Below are 19051 nucleotides of genomic sequence, written 5' to 3'. Positions count from 1 at the left end.
CTTCGATCACAACAGTTTTCAGAGTCATCATTCCTTAAATATTTGCTTTAGATAATGAACTCAGTTCCAGAAAACCTAAGCTTTCTGTTATGAGGGTACAGAGCTTCTGGCCAGGCTAAGGCTGGGTGGTACCTAAGATTCTTCCTTCGGGACCCCTCGAGCCTCTTGGCACTGGTGCCTCGGGGACAGTTTTTAATTTTCTCTGGTGCTCTCTACGCTGATGTCCGTTCCTTTCACTTCTTGACATCCTCCTTCTTTTTTCTGTCCTTCCCTCTACTCCTTGTACCTATTCTATTGCAAGCACCAGGCATTGCCGTAGAGGCCCCTTGGAATGGAGGTTCCAGAGGCCAGGTGGGAGCGAGTCCCAGTGCAGCGAGTCCACAACCCTGCTCTGCCATGACCTTCAGTTTCCTTATCTACAAAGCAAGGGCCATGATGCACCTACTTCGTAGAGTTATATTGCAGACTAAAGGGATCAGGACAGGTAAAGTGCTTGGAATAGTGGCTGGCACGTAGGAGATGCTGTGTAAGGGCTTATTATTATGTTTGTTATTGCTGTTTTTATCTCCCTCACTGGCAGTTCTGAGGTACTGGAAGACAAACCTGAGGATGAGTTTGGGTGTTAAGACAAGTTCAAGCTTGTTATCATTCTCCCCTCCGTCCTTCCCACAGCTCCAGAGACACTGTAAAACATACCCACAACACATCAATGTGTTCAAACACCTTCGGTAGTCCTCAGGGTCAGTGTAATAAAGTTCAAATCCTAGGCATCCACGGTCTCACACAATCTGCTCCCAACCAGGTTTCACATTTTGATAATACATACCTCTGCCCAAATATCCCTTGCACCTGTCACATTCCCAGGTGGGGTGAGTGGGAAACCATGGTCTCTTCGTCCACAAGCTCCCTCAGCACTACACCTGTTCTGCCTTCCAAGTAGATTGTGCCCCTTGTAACAATCCAGAACTGCTAGGGTCGTATCAGAACACCCAGCCCTTCCCTGGTGCCTCCTCCTTCCAAAGTGGCCGACCACATTCCACACTCAGTCCCCTTTTCAAACAGAACCTGCTTATGCAAAGCTCCTGGTGTGGTACACAAAATAGAGTTCCTTCCCATGGAATTTGGGTTTTCTCTCCTCTTCTGTCAATAGTTTCTAGCCATTGCAAGAAGCAGGTATGGAAAGTAATGTTAGAAACTAACACAGAGGGCTGGGGTTGTGGCTCAGCCCTAGAGCACTCACCTAGCATGCGCGAGGCCCTGGGTTCGATCCTCAGCACCACATAAAAATAAATTAATTAGTTAAAGATATTGTATCCAACTGCAACTTAAAAATAAATATTAAAAAAAAAAGAAAGAAACTAACACAGAAAGAAGTTTAAAGAAACAGCCTCTGAAGGAGAGCAGATCCATGGGCACAGACTCCATTCTGGAGAGTATTTTACATATGTCAATTCTTGTAATCCTCCAAAATACCTTTAAAAAGTACGTATTGGTATTTGTGTTTTAGATATGAAAATATAGATGACCCCAAGAGGTAGGCAATATGCCCAAGGTTGCCCAGCCAGATGGTGGGAGAGCTGGGAGGGAAGCTGCCTCAGGTCCCTGCTCTGTCCCTCTGCCCCAAGCCACCCCTGAACATGGAAGCCATCATTGTACCCCACACACAGTTCTCTACTCCCAGGAGCCTCTCAGGAGAGGTTGTTGAATTGCATTACAGTCAAATCCTAAAGGGGAATAAAAATATTTTCATTCATTCTTTAACTTTTATAACATCTTGGTGAAACAGAAAAGGACTAAACTCTTAGCAGCTCCAGAATCCCTGCTTCATGGAACTCGTGAGTCTTCCACTGTCAAAGTTCTGTCCTTCCTCTGGCCTCAGTGAGAACCTGAAGAGCTGAGAGCAGGCCCGGTTTCTGGCTTGGGGAAAACATGGCAGTCCCTTCCTCTCTCTTTGCCACTCCTTCCCAGGACTTTTCTTTCTGCACTGTGATTATACCTCCTTTTCAAATATTTCTTGGTAGCAGAAGAGCAGATTTGAAGTGAATTGGATATTATTACATAGCAGAACACAAAATTCTCTGTGAATTTTCCACAGAGAAAGTGACACTTGATATCACGCCTCTAGGACCTGCAGGAGTCCAAATTCTGAAGAGCAGGAATGGATCCTTTCCTTCGTGCTAATTGTTAGGCTTAGATTACACTCCACTTCTTCAGTGGTTAGGAAATCACCTGGGATCGCCTTTGCCACTTGGAGCTACCTAAGCTTTCTCAATAAATCAGTGTTAATTGGTGGAGTGTGTTACGTTCTCGTGCCTAATCGCAGTCTGTAATTTGATTTTGTACTTTTTTTTATTAGAGACCAGCTGAACCAGCTTGAAAATATCAAGTATCAGAAAAGGCTCTTACAAAGAAGTCAAAAGTATCCAATAAAAAAAAAAAGTATCGTTCCTCAAGGGCATAAGGCTGGCTCTATCAAAATGTTTGGTCTTGATATCAGCCTTCATTAATACCAACTACCTAATTATGGACAGAATTCAGTTTTGTGAAAAACCATGAGTCACAAGAAATATGTTTTGTTCCATCATGAGTTATTCTTAAGAACTGAAACTATTCCATCCAAATGATTCAATACTATAACAGAAGTCTAAATATTGGTCCTACTATATTAAATATTAAATATTAGTATTTTTTTTCAGGTAACCTTTCTTCTTTAATTTCTAACTTGAGGCTTTAGGCTTCAAAATTGCTTCTTAATAATCACTGTCTCTCTTACCTTCCAATATTAATCCTACTTTAATAGTCAAAGTTATTCTGGGACCTACTAGAGTTTTAGGTCAAATTTGTAATAAAGTTGAATGGTAATTGTTTATGTTCTCTGTATATTTTATAAAACACTGCAGCTCCTTTTATTAGTGTAAAAAACATCATGCCCATTTTATAGTACATGTCTTTTTTATTTTAAATTATTGTAGAGGTTTATAGTTGTACTTTGCCCTTGTGATATATTGTTGGATGGGAATCCTATAAACATTTATTGAACACTTATTTATTCTTGACATTTTGCTAGATGTTGGGGAATACAAATGAAAAGGTATACAATCCTTGCATTTGAGAAGCTCACATTCTAATGGGGAAAACAGATGTACAAAGAAAGTTTTACTTTTACAATTTATATAAAACTAACCATCATATAAACTTAATCATCAATTAAATATTTCATTAACAATATATATAAGAATATGTATCAAAATAATATGTATTTAACATATACATAAAATAACATAATTTCAATAACAATATGTATACATATATAAACTTCTAGTCATATATCAGCCTTAAAAGAGCTAGGACTAAGAGTGAACTGAGCTTTTGACTCCAAATTCCCAAAGTACAACCACTGCTCTATCAAGTGTATTAATAATCACATTAATCCAAGAACCCTCCCTAGGAAACAGAATCACCTCTGCAGTTTTTAGAACATTACCTGGGGATCTCCCAAAGATTCTGATTCAATATGATCTGACCACAAATTCAGTCACATTCTTCCTCATTGTAGCTATCAGAGATTTCAGTTGCAAACAACAAAAACCAACTAATTCAGAATAAGAATTGATTGGAAGGGTTTGAGGCAGCTCATGGAACTAACAAAATGGTTGGAAAATATGCATTTTGTGGAAAAAGCATAAAATACCATTTCATGAAAAATCTAAGCAGGAAAACAAAAAAAAAATTTGCAAAGAGGCAATTTGAGAGACTTAGTTGCATAGAAAATGGGGGAGATGAGAAGCCTAACCTAAGATGGTGAAGTAACACTTGGACTGTTAACTGCAGTGAGCCATTTTCACCCCTAGGTTGGAGATGAAAGGAAAGGATGAAGCATTATACATCCTGGGGTTCTAGGGTTACCTGGAAGAACTTGGAACCTGGGAAGGCCAGTCTGACAGCATCTAAGACCACAGAGAAGTTGCAGCTGCTGCTGGGGACTCTGCTAAAGATGGAGGAGGAAGAGGAGGTGGAGGGGGAGGGGGAGGAGGAAGAAGAAGAATATCTTAGCTCCTTCCTTCCTTCTTTCCTCCTACTCTCCAATCTCCTTCCAGTGCCCCCACAGATCCAACTCAGCTGGAATCCAGCCAGCCTCAGGAGGTAGTGGAAGGCTAACTCAGTCCCACAATGATACTGGGCCAAAGTAGGGACAGGACAAAAAACGGATCTGAGAACAAACGAGCCCAGAACTGACCCATGTTTGTTCTAATCCAGGTTTTGAGATTAGTTTCTTGGAGAGACTTGGGTAGGTCATTTCTGTCCTCCTGCCTTCCTTCCTTCACCTGTAAAATGGAAATTTGGATGTCCTCATGGTTTCTGGCTAGTCCTTGAGTTGGTTCCCCAATTTACCTTAGAATTATTTCCATATTAAGAAAATATGATTGACCATATGCAACAAAATGAAATTAAACCCCTCTCTGTCACCATACACAAAATTCAGCTCAGAGTGGATCGATCAAGGACCTAGGAATTAAACCAGAGACACTGCATCTATTAGAAGAAAAAATAGGCCCAAATCTCCATCATGTCAGATTAGGCCCCAACTTCCTTAATAAGACTCCTAAACACAAGAATTAATATCAAGAATCAATAAATGGGATGGATTCAAACTAAAAAGCTTCTTCTCAGCAAAAGAAATAATCAGTGAAGTGAATAGAGAGCCTACTAATTGGGAACAAATTCTTGCCACACACATGTCAGATAGAGCACTAATCTTTAGAATATATAAAGAACTCAAAAATCTTAACACCAAAAAAGCCCAAATAATCCAATTAATAAATGGGCCAAGAAACTGCACAGACACTTCTCAGAAGAAGATATACAATCAATCAACAAATATATGAAAACATGTTCAACATCTCTAGCAATTAGAGAAATGCAAATCAAAACTACTCTAAGATTTCATCTCACTCCAGTCAGAATGGCAGCTATTAAGAAAACAAACAGGAAATGTTGGTAAGGATGTGGGGAAAAAGGCAAACTCATACATTGCTGGTTGGGACTGCAAATTGGTGCAACCAATCTGGAAAGCAGTATGGAAGATCCTTGGAAAACTGGGAATGAAACCACCATTTGACCCAGCTATTCCACTCCTCAGTTTATACCCAAAGGATTTAACAACAGCATACTACAGGGACACAGCCACATCAATGTTTAGCAGCACAATTCACAATAGCAGCACAATTCACAATTGCTAAACTGTGGAACCAACCTAGATGCCCTTCAGTAGATGAATGGATAAAGAAAATGTGGTACATACACACAATGGAATACTATTCAGCATTAAAAGAGAATAAAATCATGGCATTTGCAGGCAAATGGATGAAGCTGGAGAAATATAATACTAAGTGAAGTTAGCCATTTCCCCAAAACCAAATGCTGACTGATTCATCTGATTTAAGGATGCTGATTCATAACATGATGCAGGGTAGGGGGGAGGATTAAATGAACTCTAGATAGGGAAAAGGGGGAAAGGGGAGGGAGGGGAAGGTAAGGAGTGTAGTGGTAGGAAAGACAGTGGAATTTGATGGTTATCATTCTCCTAAGTACATGTATGAAGACACGAAGAATGTGACTCTACTGTGTGTACAACCAGAGAAATGAAAAATTGTGCTCTATATGTGTAATATGAATTATAATGCATTCTGTTGTCATATGTAACAAATTAAAAATTTTAAAAAGAAAATATGATTTACATTGTCAAATGGATAGAACAGTTTTAGATCTCTTCTTGCAACTGCAAATTATTAAATATAATTTTGCTTCACATTTACATGAATCTAATAGGCAGGAAATTCCCATCTATGGGTAATTTTTAAGATTCAGATAAGCAGTTAAGGAAGATATACTTCCTGCACTTTTCTTTCAAATTAGGTAGATTATCTTTTTCATATATAAAAATATCAATGTAATAGGAAAATTTTAATGTGTATTATGCATGGTAGTTGTATTTTGTTTAATGAAAAAAGATGGGTTCTTCCTAAGTCATGGTGAGCCAATTGAACATCCACTTCCTTCCTTCTAAATCAAAATATGTGAGGCTCACACCATGAGATGGCAAAGGCTTTACTAGGTTGATGAATGATGTCAGGAGACACTAATTTCCAAAAGAACTTTGGCTTTGATTTATTTAAAGTAGTTCAGAGAGTCTTGCCTCCCTTTAGGATACAGAAAGGAGAAAAGTGTTTCTCTCATCCTAACAATGAAAAAAACAAAACAAAACTGGCAGAACAACAAAATCACAACTTTTCTTGAACCTATCAGAGAGCTGAGGTTTCAGAGCAAACTGCCCGAAATCTAAAGACAGGCAATCCCCCTTCTCCCAGGGAGATGGGACATGTACAAATGGTTTCACCAGTGGCTTTTACCTGTGGCTGACAGAACTTGCCTCCATGTGGAAGAAAAGGTAAGATGCGATGAAGCAGAAGAAATATTTGAAGAGGTAATGGATGAGATTTTCCAAAAAATAATGAAAGATCTAGGAAATTCATAGAACCTCAAGAGGATTAAAGTAAAACAAAACAAAAGCAAAACAAAATCCTTAAAACAACAAGCCAAAAAAAATCAAAATTTATACCTAGATACATCATATTCACCCTGCTAAAAACCAAATATAAAGACAAAATCATGAAAACAGCCCAAGGGAAAGATATAACAATAAGAGGAGGAACAAAGGTAAGAATGGCAATAGACTTCTCATTAGGAAAATGTAAGCCAAATGACAATTGAGTGACATCTTTAAAATACTGGGAAAATATGTGTATATATAAATGTTGGCCCAAAATTCTATACAGTAGAGAAAATGTCTTATAGAAATAAAGGAAAAAATAGGATTTTTTTCCAGATAGACATAAACTGAATTCATAGTAAACTTATTCTACAAGAAATAGTAAAGATAGCTTTTATTGCAGGAGAAATGGAATACCAGGCAGAAACATATATCTTACATGAAATGATTCAGTGACAGTGATTCTCTTGGGATACTTGGAAGAATAAATACAAATTTCCTCCCAAAGGATATGCCCTCGACCTGCAATATGGCAACAGTACTACCTAAATGTGCAGACTGGCTAGCCTGAAAACTCTTCTACCAGAAAATACATAGGAAGATTGGATAAAATAAAATACAAATGTAGAGCTGGACATGCACAAAAAATTAAGGAAAACTCAAAGTATTCCAAAACAAAGAGGAAACTAAGAATCAGAGCAGGGAGCCACCAAGCTAAATCGAGGTCAGCCCTGGGCTCTCCAAAGCATAAAAGCCTAGGTTTTTAACAGCCCTGCTGGAACAGGAGACAAGGTTTTGAGATGCTCAAGTCAGAGGACTGGTACCAAATCCTTGTATAAACCTGGGAAAGGAATATCCTCCTATCAGTAAGGAGAAAAATGTCTATCTTGCTTTTGGGTGTGAGAAACAAAATTTATCTAGGAAATTTTTAACTTTGGACTTTGCATCTTATGCAGGTTTGAGGTTCAAATATACTCCACCAGTCCAGGAAAGTCTCAGGCAAGAAATTACCAAAAGACCACTATAGGGTCTCACCTCTGGGAACCAGAAGAAGACAATGCTAATCCTTTCTAGAGAAATGTGTCCTTAAGCAGCAAAGGCTTCCCCAAAAAAAGAACCTTCTGTAAAATGAGCTCATAGTCTAGATCAATATACACACTATTTTTTTTAAAGATGAAGAAAACAATTTGAGCCCTGCCTCCTGTTTTCTCAAGCTGGTTGCTCTTTTAAGGCCCCACCATTCAGTCACCATTCTCATACCCCATAAAAATGGTTCTTTTCCATCTTATAAGAGAGTTCCTTTACATTAGGGATTTCCTCACCATCCTTTATATTGTCCCAAGATGTCTACACTACAGCTACTCTATTCAAGTCCATCACTTACTACCCCTGTGCTCTTGATACACCCTCTCAATCCCACAGTATTCTCATCGTCAAAGTCAGCAATAGCAGGCTGAATCCTTCTCAAATCTCATCCCTCTGAAATCCTCTTCTTCCTTGTTCTGTTTTTAAGAAACCTTGTGATTACTTTGGGATCACTCAGAAAATCCAGTATAATCTCCCCATTCTAAGGTCAGCGGATTAGTAACCTTAACCCCTCTTTACCATGTAACATTACACACTCACAGGTTCTGGGGATTAGGACACTGACATAGTTGGAAAACTATTATTCTGCCTGCCAAATGGCTTTGGCTCATTTTAAGAAAAATAAATAAAGAGCAAACACTTATTATTTAGTACTCTCTATGTAGCAGTAGTTTATGTTCATTAACTCACTTTTGTCCTCATAACAGCCCTATGTTATGAGGCCTCTATACTTTCCCTTATTTTTCAGATGAGACAACTGAGGGCCATGAGCTGAGGAAGGTGGACAGTCCCTAGAAGCTGGAAAATAGATTCTCCCATACTGCCCAAAAGATCATAGCCCTGCTGACATTTTAGTTTTAGCCCAATGGGGGATATGCCCTATTGAAATGTAAGATAATGATCTTGTGTTGCTTTAAGTTTGTGATGTTTATTAAAACAGCAATAGAAACAATCCAGCCAATTACAAAACTTCTCGATCAAAACAACTTATTTATAAATTCATAACCAACAGGTGAGAGGTTTGGTTAGAAATGGATATAAAATAAGAACTTTAGGTTCCTTGTAGGATGAAGAGGAAGTCTAATCTGTATCAGTGAGGTTTCCCAGCTTTGCAGTTGGAGATTATAACAAGTCATTCTATCCCGAATGTTATTCTAGCAAATTACTTGTGCTGACCTGATTTATCTATGCTCAGAAACAAGAGCCAAAGGGATGCATACCTATGAGTTACGATGTGAAACACAGCGTCCTTGTTGCCAATGTTTCGTACCAGTAGAATCTTCTGAGTGCTGTATTTGACAGGACAATTGGAAAAATTCAGCTCATCGGGAAAATCCAGGATGGCCCGAGCACCTCTAGCTTTGATGGGTACGATAAACTTCTCTCTTTCAGTAACACAGGTCAACATATGGGAATAATCCTACAAGGGAAGAGAACATTCATCATTTGTGGAAAAACCAACATGATCAAGGAAAACAGTGGTTATGCCAGGTCATGTGCAAAGAGCATCTTGGTGTATTACCTTAGAAATGTCTCCCTGACAATTACAGATGGACTTTCAATGAGATTCTCTTTTCTGAGAGGAGTATAGTTTAAGCCTTATAGCCTACAAGCCAGTAGAGAAGCTCAGGTTTCACGGCACATTTTTCTTTAATCAAAGGAGATTCACACCAATTCCCTCACCCCCATATATCCTTCTGGCCCATGTGTTGGATTGATGGTTCTAATGAGTGGTCTCTTCATACCCACACTCTGCATTGTGCCTTTGCAGATTCTCCTCCAGATATGGAGTTCATTTCTCTGCTCCCTGTTTTGAGCAATAGACAGAGGCACAAGTTGTACTATACTAAGTTCAAGGTGAGGCCTCAAAAGGCTTTGGTATTTCTAGTCTTGCTCTGAAACCCTGCCACTGCCATGTGAACAAGCTTGGTATAACCTACTGCAGGAGGAAATCCCAGATATTCCAGCGAGGGCCATGCCAGACTAGCTTCAGCCAGATGATCCCCAGATATCAGAGAGAGCCCAGCCAAGTTGAGCAGAGCTGCTGCCCCAAGATAAAAGAATGCCCAATCAGTACAAGAAGAACCGCCCAGCTTAACCATAGTCTTGTGGTCAACAATAAATGCTTATTACTTAAGCAACTAAATGTTGGCTTGCTCTATTGTTATGCAGCAATGACTAACTGGTGCATACCCAGGTGTGAGCCTCCCCTCTAGTGCAAAGCCATTACCGACCATTCCAAACAAAAACTCTGAGGCTCTAAGCACCCATCTCTTCCAGTCTTGGGTCTAAATGCAACAGAAACACTGAACTCTTCAGTCATCTCACTAGCTAGAAACAGAATGCTTGTTGGCAACATAGCAATCTTAAAAGTGAACCCTCAGCAATAAGCAAGACTAAATGTAAGAGGAAAACTAATAGTCCCTCCAAGAATTGGCCAGAAGCTTAGAAGTCCATCATGAAAGGAATATATTATCTAAATCGAGTTTATTTTTCTTCATTTTCAGTTTTCCAATCATGTTGGTGTGTTTTAGCAGCAAGGCAATCTTAATAAATGTAAAATCATTTTGAACTTAAATTTCCTTTCAGTAATCATGTGTAAATGGTGTTAACTGGTGGAGGGTTTTCTGGTTTGTTTGTTTTGTGGTGCTGGGAATTAAACCCAGGGATTTGTGCACACTAGGCAACTACTGTACCACTGAGCTATGTACTCAGCCTGGACAAACAAAATTGAAATTCTCTTTGGGCTTTGGGAGAAGAGTAGAAATGGAAACAAGTGACATGGATGGACATACAGCTTCATGAAGCCACAGAACAGTAGGAAATAGTGGTATTCCCAATTAATTTATTCAGTTAATTATGTTTATTAAGTGCCCGGTGCCAGCCACTCTGCCAGGCTGAGGAATATAGTTGATTAGGAAACAGACATGGTCACAGCCCACTTCCTCTTACATGAAGATGGATGAGACAATGAACAAGTAGGGGAAAAAAGGATACATTATATCCAATGCAATCCATGTATAAATATGTGTAAAGAAAAGTCTCCTGTGAAGCCTCTGTAACCCTAACACATGATGTTCTCTCTGCAAACCCAGACTTCAAACTCATACCCGGCTACCCAGAGGTATCTCATTGGCTGTGAACATATCATATCTCAAACCGAAGCTCCCGATTAATGCTTCTGTCTGCAACTGTGCATAAAGATGTCCTGCTGAGGGGCAGAATTGGAGGCTGACATCCAGCCCATTCTGCTGACCCCAACTGTACCAGCCCAGAGGGGGAACCTCTGTCTAGCACCCAAAAGGCTCCACAAAGCCATTCAAGGTCATCTTCTGACCTTCTCTCCATGCCAAACCCATTCCTGAACAGCCTCCTGGTCTCAACACTGGCATCTTTGTCCTTCCAGTGGCCTGGATTTAAAACCTTGGAATAATAGGACAAGATGAGTTCAGAAAAGGGGCTCTGAGGAAAATAACACATGGTCAAGTGACCATACGGGAAGGGGCTTTAGGTTAGAACAACCAAGATGACCTCCCTCAGGAGGCAACCTCTTCACGGAGACATGAAGAGGAGATGGAGCCAGCCTGGAGAGACCCAGGAACAGAGTGTTCCTGGCAATGGGAACTGGAAACATAAAAGCCCTATGGTAGGAGCAAGTAATAAAAATTAATGAACAGGACTCATGAAATTTATTAAATTTGAGTTGTTGGACTCTTTGCTTTACAATTGATTCTGGTTTCTAAATGATAATGCCAGGAATTTATGGCATGCAAATAAAAGGAAGTACAAATTACACCAAGATATTTGATTTTAGAAAACCCCACGGAATTCAACGCTACAGTCTAGTCTGATTACAACAGAATCCTGAAGAGATAAGCACTGTTTTCATTTTTTTTTCTGAGGAGATCAAACCACAGCCAGCAAAGGTTTTGTGGGGAATTATAAACTGGAGAGCAGCTGGCACATGTGGAAACTTTAATATTAATTGAGGCTTTGAGAGAAAACGAAAAAACAAAAACAAAAGATGCTGTGGAGTGTCTCACACATGCTAGACAAGCGCTCTACCACTGAGCCACCACCCCAGCCCTGATGCTATTTTTTTTTAAAAACTAAAGATTAAACAAACAAAATAAATCTTAAAAAAAAAAAAAAAAAAAAAAAGATGCTGTGGAAGGCAGGATTCAAGGAAATCCCAAAGCATTTTGTCTTATTTTATTCTATATCCACGTATCTTCTTCCTCATTCCATAAGGAATTAAAGACAGTGGGAAAAGGTTTAGGAAGCTGGTTGAGATATTAAGGGGAATGTTTTTAAATCTTTTCAAGTTCCTAAATGAGGAATGTTTGAAATTGGATCAGAATTATTTATTTTTTCATAATCAATTCACATATCCATAAGAGAATATGGAGAAAGTTCATTAAGAAATTCTTTACAACACATTTCAATATTGAAGTTGTGCATTTAATATGACTGTATTAAATTACATAATATACTATTATATATTGCTTTGCTGGTTTAGAATTAATTCAGACATGATGAGTTGGGCAGCTCTGTCATCCTGCAAGCTAAGCAATTACTTCAGTTGATGTACTCCCTTTCACTGTACTTAGATCCAGAGCAATCAGGCCACCATTCAAAGCCAGAAATATTTATTCTGATTCTTTCCCCTCTACTATGAGAGACTTAGCCACAATTTCTCTATATCTTAAAGTGTTATCCTATATGTCAATGCTCTCCAGATGAAACTTCCAAATCACTTTTTGTTGTTAGTCTTCCTTCCAACATGCCCAGCCTCCAAACTTTAAAAAAAAAAAAAAAAATCCGAATATGAAAATGGCAGATACAACTTTTCAAGAAGCGAAAAAAATGAGTCATGATTTTACATTAATGCCATGACAGGATGCAAACGTGGCAATAATTCTTTCAAAGTTTCAGCAAAGGGAAATGGCATTTTCTACTACAGTGAATGTCTCTCTGTGTGAAGATCAGGACCAGCATGTTAAGCCCCCTCATCCTCTTTCTGCCTTTACTCTGAAACTCAACAGAGGAATAGCAACATGGCAGACCCAGATCTGATCAGGTCTTGGTGGATTTCACATGCTGTGTCCCTGGAAAATGTTCTACATTCATTAGTTGGTTACAAGTCATTATTATATGGTATCTTCTCAATCTGAAATTCACCCCTCAAAACAGAATGATCACTTCTGAAGTCCCAATCAGTTTAAAACTAACATTGATACATTGATGGTATATCTTTTTTGAATTTTTTTGATTTGTCTCTGTTCCATATAGATCCAGAAACTTATTTATTTATTTATTTAAATTAGGTATATATGACAGAAGTATGCATTTTGATTCATTGTAAACAATTGCAGCACAATTTTTCATTTCTCTGGTTGTATAAGATGTAGCATCAAACTCTTTGTGCAGTTATACGTGTACCCAGGGTAATGATGTCCATCTCATTCCACCGTCTTTCCTGCTCTCACTGCTTTACCCTCCCTCCTCTTTGCTCAATCAAAGTTCCTCCATTTTTCCATGCCTTCCCCTTCCCAATTATAGACCAGCATCAACTTATCCGAGAGAATATTCAGCCTTTTGTTTTTTAGGATTGGCTTACTTCACTTAGCACAATATTCTCCAACTCCACTTCAGCTAAAAATTTGATGAGGGAAGGTTTTGTTGTTGTTGTTTTTAGAAGAATTCCAATCAGTAAATGCAAACCAATTATGGAATTAGGAACTGAAACTTCAATGATCTAAGTAATGATCTTCACTGTATCATTAACAAAACAAAACATAACAGACATTTTGTGTCTCTTGATGTGATACAATAGGAAGTAGCACATCACTTATGAAAGATTCTTGCCAAAAAAAAATAATAATTAAACAGTTACCTAACCAAGGCTCTATACCTGGCCACCAGTATATAAGCAACAGGGGTCAAAAGATTGCAAGCAATCCATTGAGGATCAACTAGCAAACCTGACCTGCATCCCAATTTAAACAAATCAACTTAAAAAAAAATTATGACTCAATTGGTGAAATACTAAATACTAACGGAATATTTGATGTTATTAAGGAATAATGGTCATTTTTTAGGTATACTTTTGGTATTGTGGTTAACTTTTAAAAAGTTCCTTATGATTTTGAGACAAATAATGAAGTATTTACAATTGAAAAAAATCTGATGTATGGGTTCCAAACCCTTTGAGGATAGGAGCAGGGTGGACAAAGCCAGACTGATTGTGCACTGATAGTGGGAAGGGTTGGGCAATGACAGTCCACCACACTATACTCTCAACTTTTACATATCAGTGAAAGCTTTCATAATAAAAATATTTTAAGTGCTTTATAGTGACTTTCTCCCCCTCTCTGAATGACTCCTCACTCTTCATGATCTTACCTTCTGCAACCTTATCCTCTGCCTCTCCCCGGAGGCTTCCTCTGCTTCAGCTCCATTGGTCATTTTGCACCCCCCAAACCTGTAGCCAAGCATGTTTCTGCCACAGGGCCTTTGTACTTGCTGTTCCCTCTCCCAGAAAGCTTTTTCCTCAGATGTTTGCATGGCTTAAGTTAGTTTTTTGCCCAGATGCTACTCCAACAGAGAAATCTTCCCTGACCCTCCTATTTCAGGGAAAGAGCTTTATTTATCATACTCTTCATTTTATCAAAGAGTATCATTTATCATGTCACTAACTGACATTTAATTATATATTTGTCAACTCACCAGGTAACATAAGCTCTATGAAGGCCAAACTGTTGGATTGTAGCTCAAACAATGCACACAGTGAGCCAAAGAACATTAGTCAACCATAATATCTTCATCGGGGTACAAAACTATCAAGGGTTCTTCATAAAGAGAATTCCTCATTAGCCTGATTATCCAATTATATTTATCAAGTCCAGAAAGCTAAAAAGTAGTGAGACGACTCATTGAGACATGAAAGAAAATGGAAACATCCCTCCTAGAGAAGACTTCTTAGACGTCTTTCTCCTGTTGCAATGATGGGAAAGTTAACTCTGAAAACATTTAGGACACAAAAAGAAAATGAGTCCTTTCCTATACTTTGCTTTTATCATCTGTAGGCCGTCTTCCAAGTTGAAGAAGTTTCATTATATTTTATTGGGAATAACTTTTTATTTACTTATCTCACTCAACAAATACTTACTGTGTATTTCCTATGCGTTGGGCACTGTGCTAGGCCCTGGGATTCTAAGGAGATCCCGACAGAACCGGGGAGGGCTCATTCCACCCAGGAAGGAAACAGACTCCCTACCATTATTTTTGCCAACAAGAATTATTGGCTGTGGAAAATTTGATGACAACTACACTTTGATTTGAAATGCTGGCAACATAGTTTATGATTATTATACACCTAGAACACATAAAATATGTTAACATTTCTATTCTCCTCGGGACAAGGTTTTTATATTTCGTAATAACAAAGTAGGAAAACCATTTGGACAACAAATTAGACATTTTCTCAAAATTTAACTGAATAAGAAAATTGTGTCACTGGATATTCTCTTCAAACACCGCTGCCATTTCCACGTGATAACGTGTATAAACAAGATGCTTTTTTTAAGTTTGAGGAAGTACTGTTTTGCTTTCTGACAAAAGCTTAATATTTTTCATACCTTTTTTAATACTGAAGATTCAAATTTAAGAGGTCAAAAAATGCCAGTCTCCAGAATTTTTTAGTGTTATTATATGATAACATTGACTATTATATTTTAACAGTACATGATATATACTCTATATTAGACTAATAACAAATTCAATGGTTTTGTTGTTGTTGTTGCTTTTTAAAGTCTGTGTGGGAAGAGACAAGGAAAGCCAAAGTGAATGTGCTGCACCTGTCATCTGGACTTTTGGCATTCTTAACAAGTTCCATCCCCAGGAAGTCAGATTAATAGATGACAGGGAAAAAAATGTAAATTGCATTATCATCTTCAAGTGCTAATATACATGGATACTGAAAATCCAATTGAAAGGGGACTGGCTTATTAACTGTGGCATGCTGCAATTTACATATCTCACACTCCAGATGTGAGGAGGGCAAATGAGAATGGAGAGGCCGCAGATCAGCAGGGGATAAGGAGGAAAAATACATATGCACGTTGGCTATCAATGTGGCCAGCTGAAGAAACAGTGACATTTCGTGAAATGACTGACTCTCTCTTAAAATAAATCTGGCTCTAGTTACTCTTTGGCTGCATTCTGGAACAGCCTAGAAGACAGTGCCCCTAAACCTAGCCAGTCATTCCATGCACGCCTGCCTGTCAGCTTTCCAGCCGCGAGGGTGGATGGAGGTACTAAATTCACATCATCAGTCTGAGCCCCAGCAACAGGAGAGAACAACTCTGTCTTTAGAAAAATGAGTTCCGTAAACTATATTATTGCATAGAGTCCAAGTCCAACACAAAATCTCAATGGATCCAAAAGTAGATAGTTAAATGTCTCACAGGTAACCATTAGTCTCACTATGTCTTCTCATGCATGCACGTAGCCCTTGACAACTTTTAAATATTTAGAAGAAAAAATGCCTAACAATATTCAACTTGTTGATTTTTTTTAAATTAGGGGTTTCCCAATACATGAATAATATTGGATAAATTAAATGGTATAAGAGAATATGAAAGCTAGGAGTAAGATAAGTAGCAACCAAATGCAGCCAAGTGTATTAATACTCAATGAGAATGTTAGCATTCAATATTTATAAAGAACCAGTAAACCTAAAATATGTTTCAACTATTATCTACTGTATAGATAAATAGTATAAGCAATAAAAAAATTTCTTTTCTTTTAGTTTCTCAGATTCCACGATTATTAACATTCTGTTACTCTGGTTTCACCCATACTCCCACTAACTCCCTCTATTATTATAATATAGCTTCCAGGGTAAAATCCACAGATTTTTTTGAAAGAACAAATATCAAATATACAGATTTGACACAGAAATCATCATGTAATTCACATGCCCAACACAGTACAGAACATTCCACCTTCTCAGCAACATGCAGGTGGAATACCACTTGCCCAACAGAAGACATATATTATCTAACATGAAAACCATTAAGAAAAGCTTTGTATTTCAAGCCACACAAAGGCTTTTACAACCAGCTTCCTGCAGAAGTGACCAGAGCAGGAAGCTGACACTAAACTAAACCCAGGCTCTCTTCTCTTCACAGACAGCATTCAGACAGAGCAAAAACAAACAAACATCAGTAATATATAGCAAAAAGTCCTACATCTGGAGTCCTCTTTTCATTTATCTTAATAGCACCCCAAATAAAAATTATAGCTCCATAAACAAAATGCATGAAATAAATAGTAACACTACAAAGTGGTGAAGTAGAGACAGCACAATTACCATAGGGGAATTCTGACCCATTCACTACAGCTAGCACATGCTTGGCAGGCCACATAAAATTTTCTATCCCTCCTCTACAGAAAAGTAGAAATAATCCTAGTAGCAGCAGGAATACTGGTAACGACTTTAGCAATTTACAGTAAGTATTAGTGGTGGAGAAGCAGAGGCTCAGAGCTAGTTCTGCCTGACTCTGCTGGGCTCCATTAATTTCCAAACACAGTGGTGCCATACAGATAAGCACGCATGCTGTTAACATTACATATAACCCGACATTTTGTTACACCTACTTAAGTCTTGTTTTCAGTCCTTGTTCCTTCAGTCGTGCTGGTAAAACCCCTTTCCTCCTCCCCAAGAGTCTCCACGTAGACTCACAGGGAAGAAAACTTGGCCAACAATTCTGTGCTTTTGGAGAAGGGCTGAGGAGGAGGCCCATGCGCTCAGTCCTGCTTACCTGTTCCTTCCCTCCTAGGAGGAACTAGAGTTTCTGTGACTGGGGAAAGGCTGACCCCAGGAGAGAGTCTGATCATGAGCTGATTCCTGGCAGCTGGGGGTAGGGTTCTCCTCCTATTGAAAGCAGACCCTTTCTAGCCTGCCTATGGGCCAACAGGGGTAAGTAGACCAGGTCTCTGCTCTTAGCTGCAGGTTGTCTGTTTGTGTTTTGGTGGGAATATATGGTAGATCATCTTTTTACTGAGTATCAGTTATCTGCTAGTTATTGGGGAGCAGAAAATACTCTCTCGGTCACATTCTTTGCCAAGTCAATACTGTGATTGACATTTGAGTCAAGTTAGAATCTGGAGAGGAAAGCTATCACCAACTAGGGTCTCAAACTTTGTGAAGATGGAAATTTTATAACATACACAAAGAAAACAGAAGAGTGGAAGAAACCCCAATGTACCCATCACTCAGATTCCACAATTATTAATGTTTTAATTAGGGGATTCCCAATGCATGTGTGATATTGTATAAATTGAATGGTATAAGAGAATATGAGAGATTGACAATTATTTCTCATTCCCAGTGCTACTAGACACCCTCCTCTCACCATCACCACCATCAACAACAGTTCCATCCACGCCACCATTGCCAACACCAACTCCACTGCGATGGTTTGGATGTGGTTTGTCCCCTGAGTTCATGTGGAGCATGGTCTGCCATACATTGGGAGAGTGTGGACCTTCAAGAGGTAGACCCTCCCTAAGCTCTGGCTTCCCATCTCATCATTCCATCTCTAGCTTCCATACATGCTCTCACCATAATGTCATCCACCATGAAGTAACTCAGCTAAGGAGGCTCTTACCAGAGCTAAAGCTATGCTGTTTAGAATTCCAAAACTGCGAACTAAAGAAGCCTCTTTTCCTTATATGACCCACCCTCTGGTATTTTATTATAGTAACAAAAAACAGACTAATGCAACTACCATCAATGACAAAAATACTACCACCAACATCCGCCACCACCAAACACTAAGATCTCTATACCAATGCCCACCAACACCAACACCAGTCCTACCAAGTCCACCAATAACACAAGCACTCACCTCCATGAGTGTTTGGAATTGAATTGTAAACTTCTAGTGACAATTCTGTTTTCTTGCCAGCATTGCTATTTACCTTGTTCTCCTCTGGAGTGAAGAGGATTCGGAATACAGATGGCACTCCCGGAGCTACTTTGTGGCAAATATCTTTGGGACTGACTACTTTAAAGTAAGGTGAACTTTCCTCAATAATTTTCACCATCCTTGGAATCTGAAGGAAAAAAAAACACATGATGAAAGACATTGTGCATGTGAAAAACAAGAAAAGGCACAAAACCTGGAGTCAAGCTGAGACTGAAATTTCCCTCCACTACTTACGAGGCAGGTGACCTTGGTCAGGTCTGAACTTCTGTTTCCTCAACTACAGATTGATGACAGTACCTTCTTTATCTCAATACCTCCCACAAAGCAGGCCTTGATACATTTCAACTTTAATTTTTATTAACATTACCATTACTTGTTTTTATTATTATTGCAAGTCTGTGTTCACTTGATTATTTAA

At 38.8% G+C, this 19051-nt stretch overlaps 1 protein-coding gene across 1 annotated transcript in view; it reads right to left on the bottom strand.

The window, feature by feature from the left end:
* Hydin (HYDIN axonemal central pair apparatus protein) overlaps window positions 1-19051 on the bottom strand; it is a 318432-nt gene that overhangs the window by 283314 nt on the left and 16067 nt on the right. Inside the window, exons 4-5 of the mRNA XM_027933192.3 lie at window positions 18626-18760; window positions 8857-9056 (exon numbers count right to left, since the gene is read on the bottom strand). Coding sequence (XP_027788993.3) covers window positions 8857-9056; window positions 18626-18760 — 335 coding nt within the window. The remainder of the gene's footprint in view (window positions 1-8856; window positions 9057-18625; window positions 18761-19051) is intronic.

Source organism: Marmota flaviventris, chromosome 18 (assembly GCF_047511675.1).
Source record: "Marmota flaviventris isolate mMarFla1 chromosome 18, mMarFla1.hap1, whole genome shotgun sequence".
NCBI lineage: Eukaryota > Metazoa > Chordata > Mammalia > Rodentia > Sciuridae > Marmota > Marmota flaviventris.
This window is presented reverse-complemented; position numbering and strand designations above follow the sequence as displayed.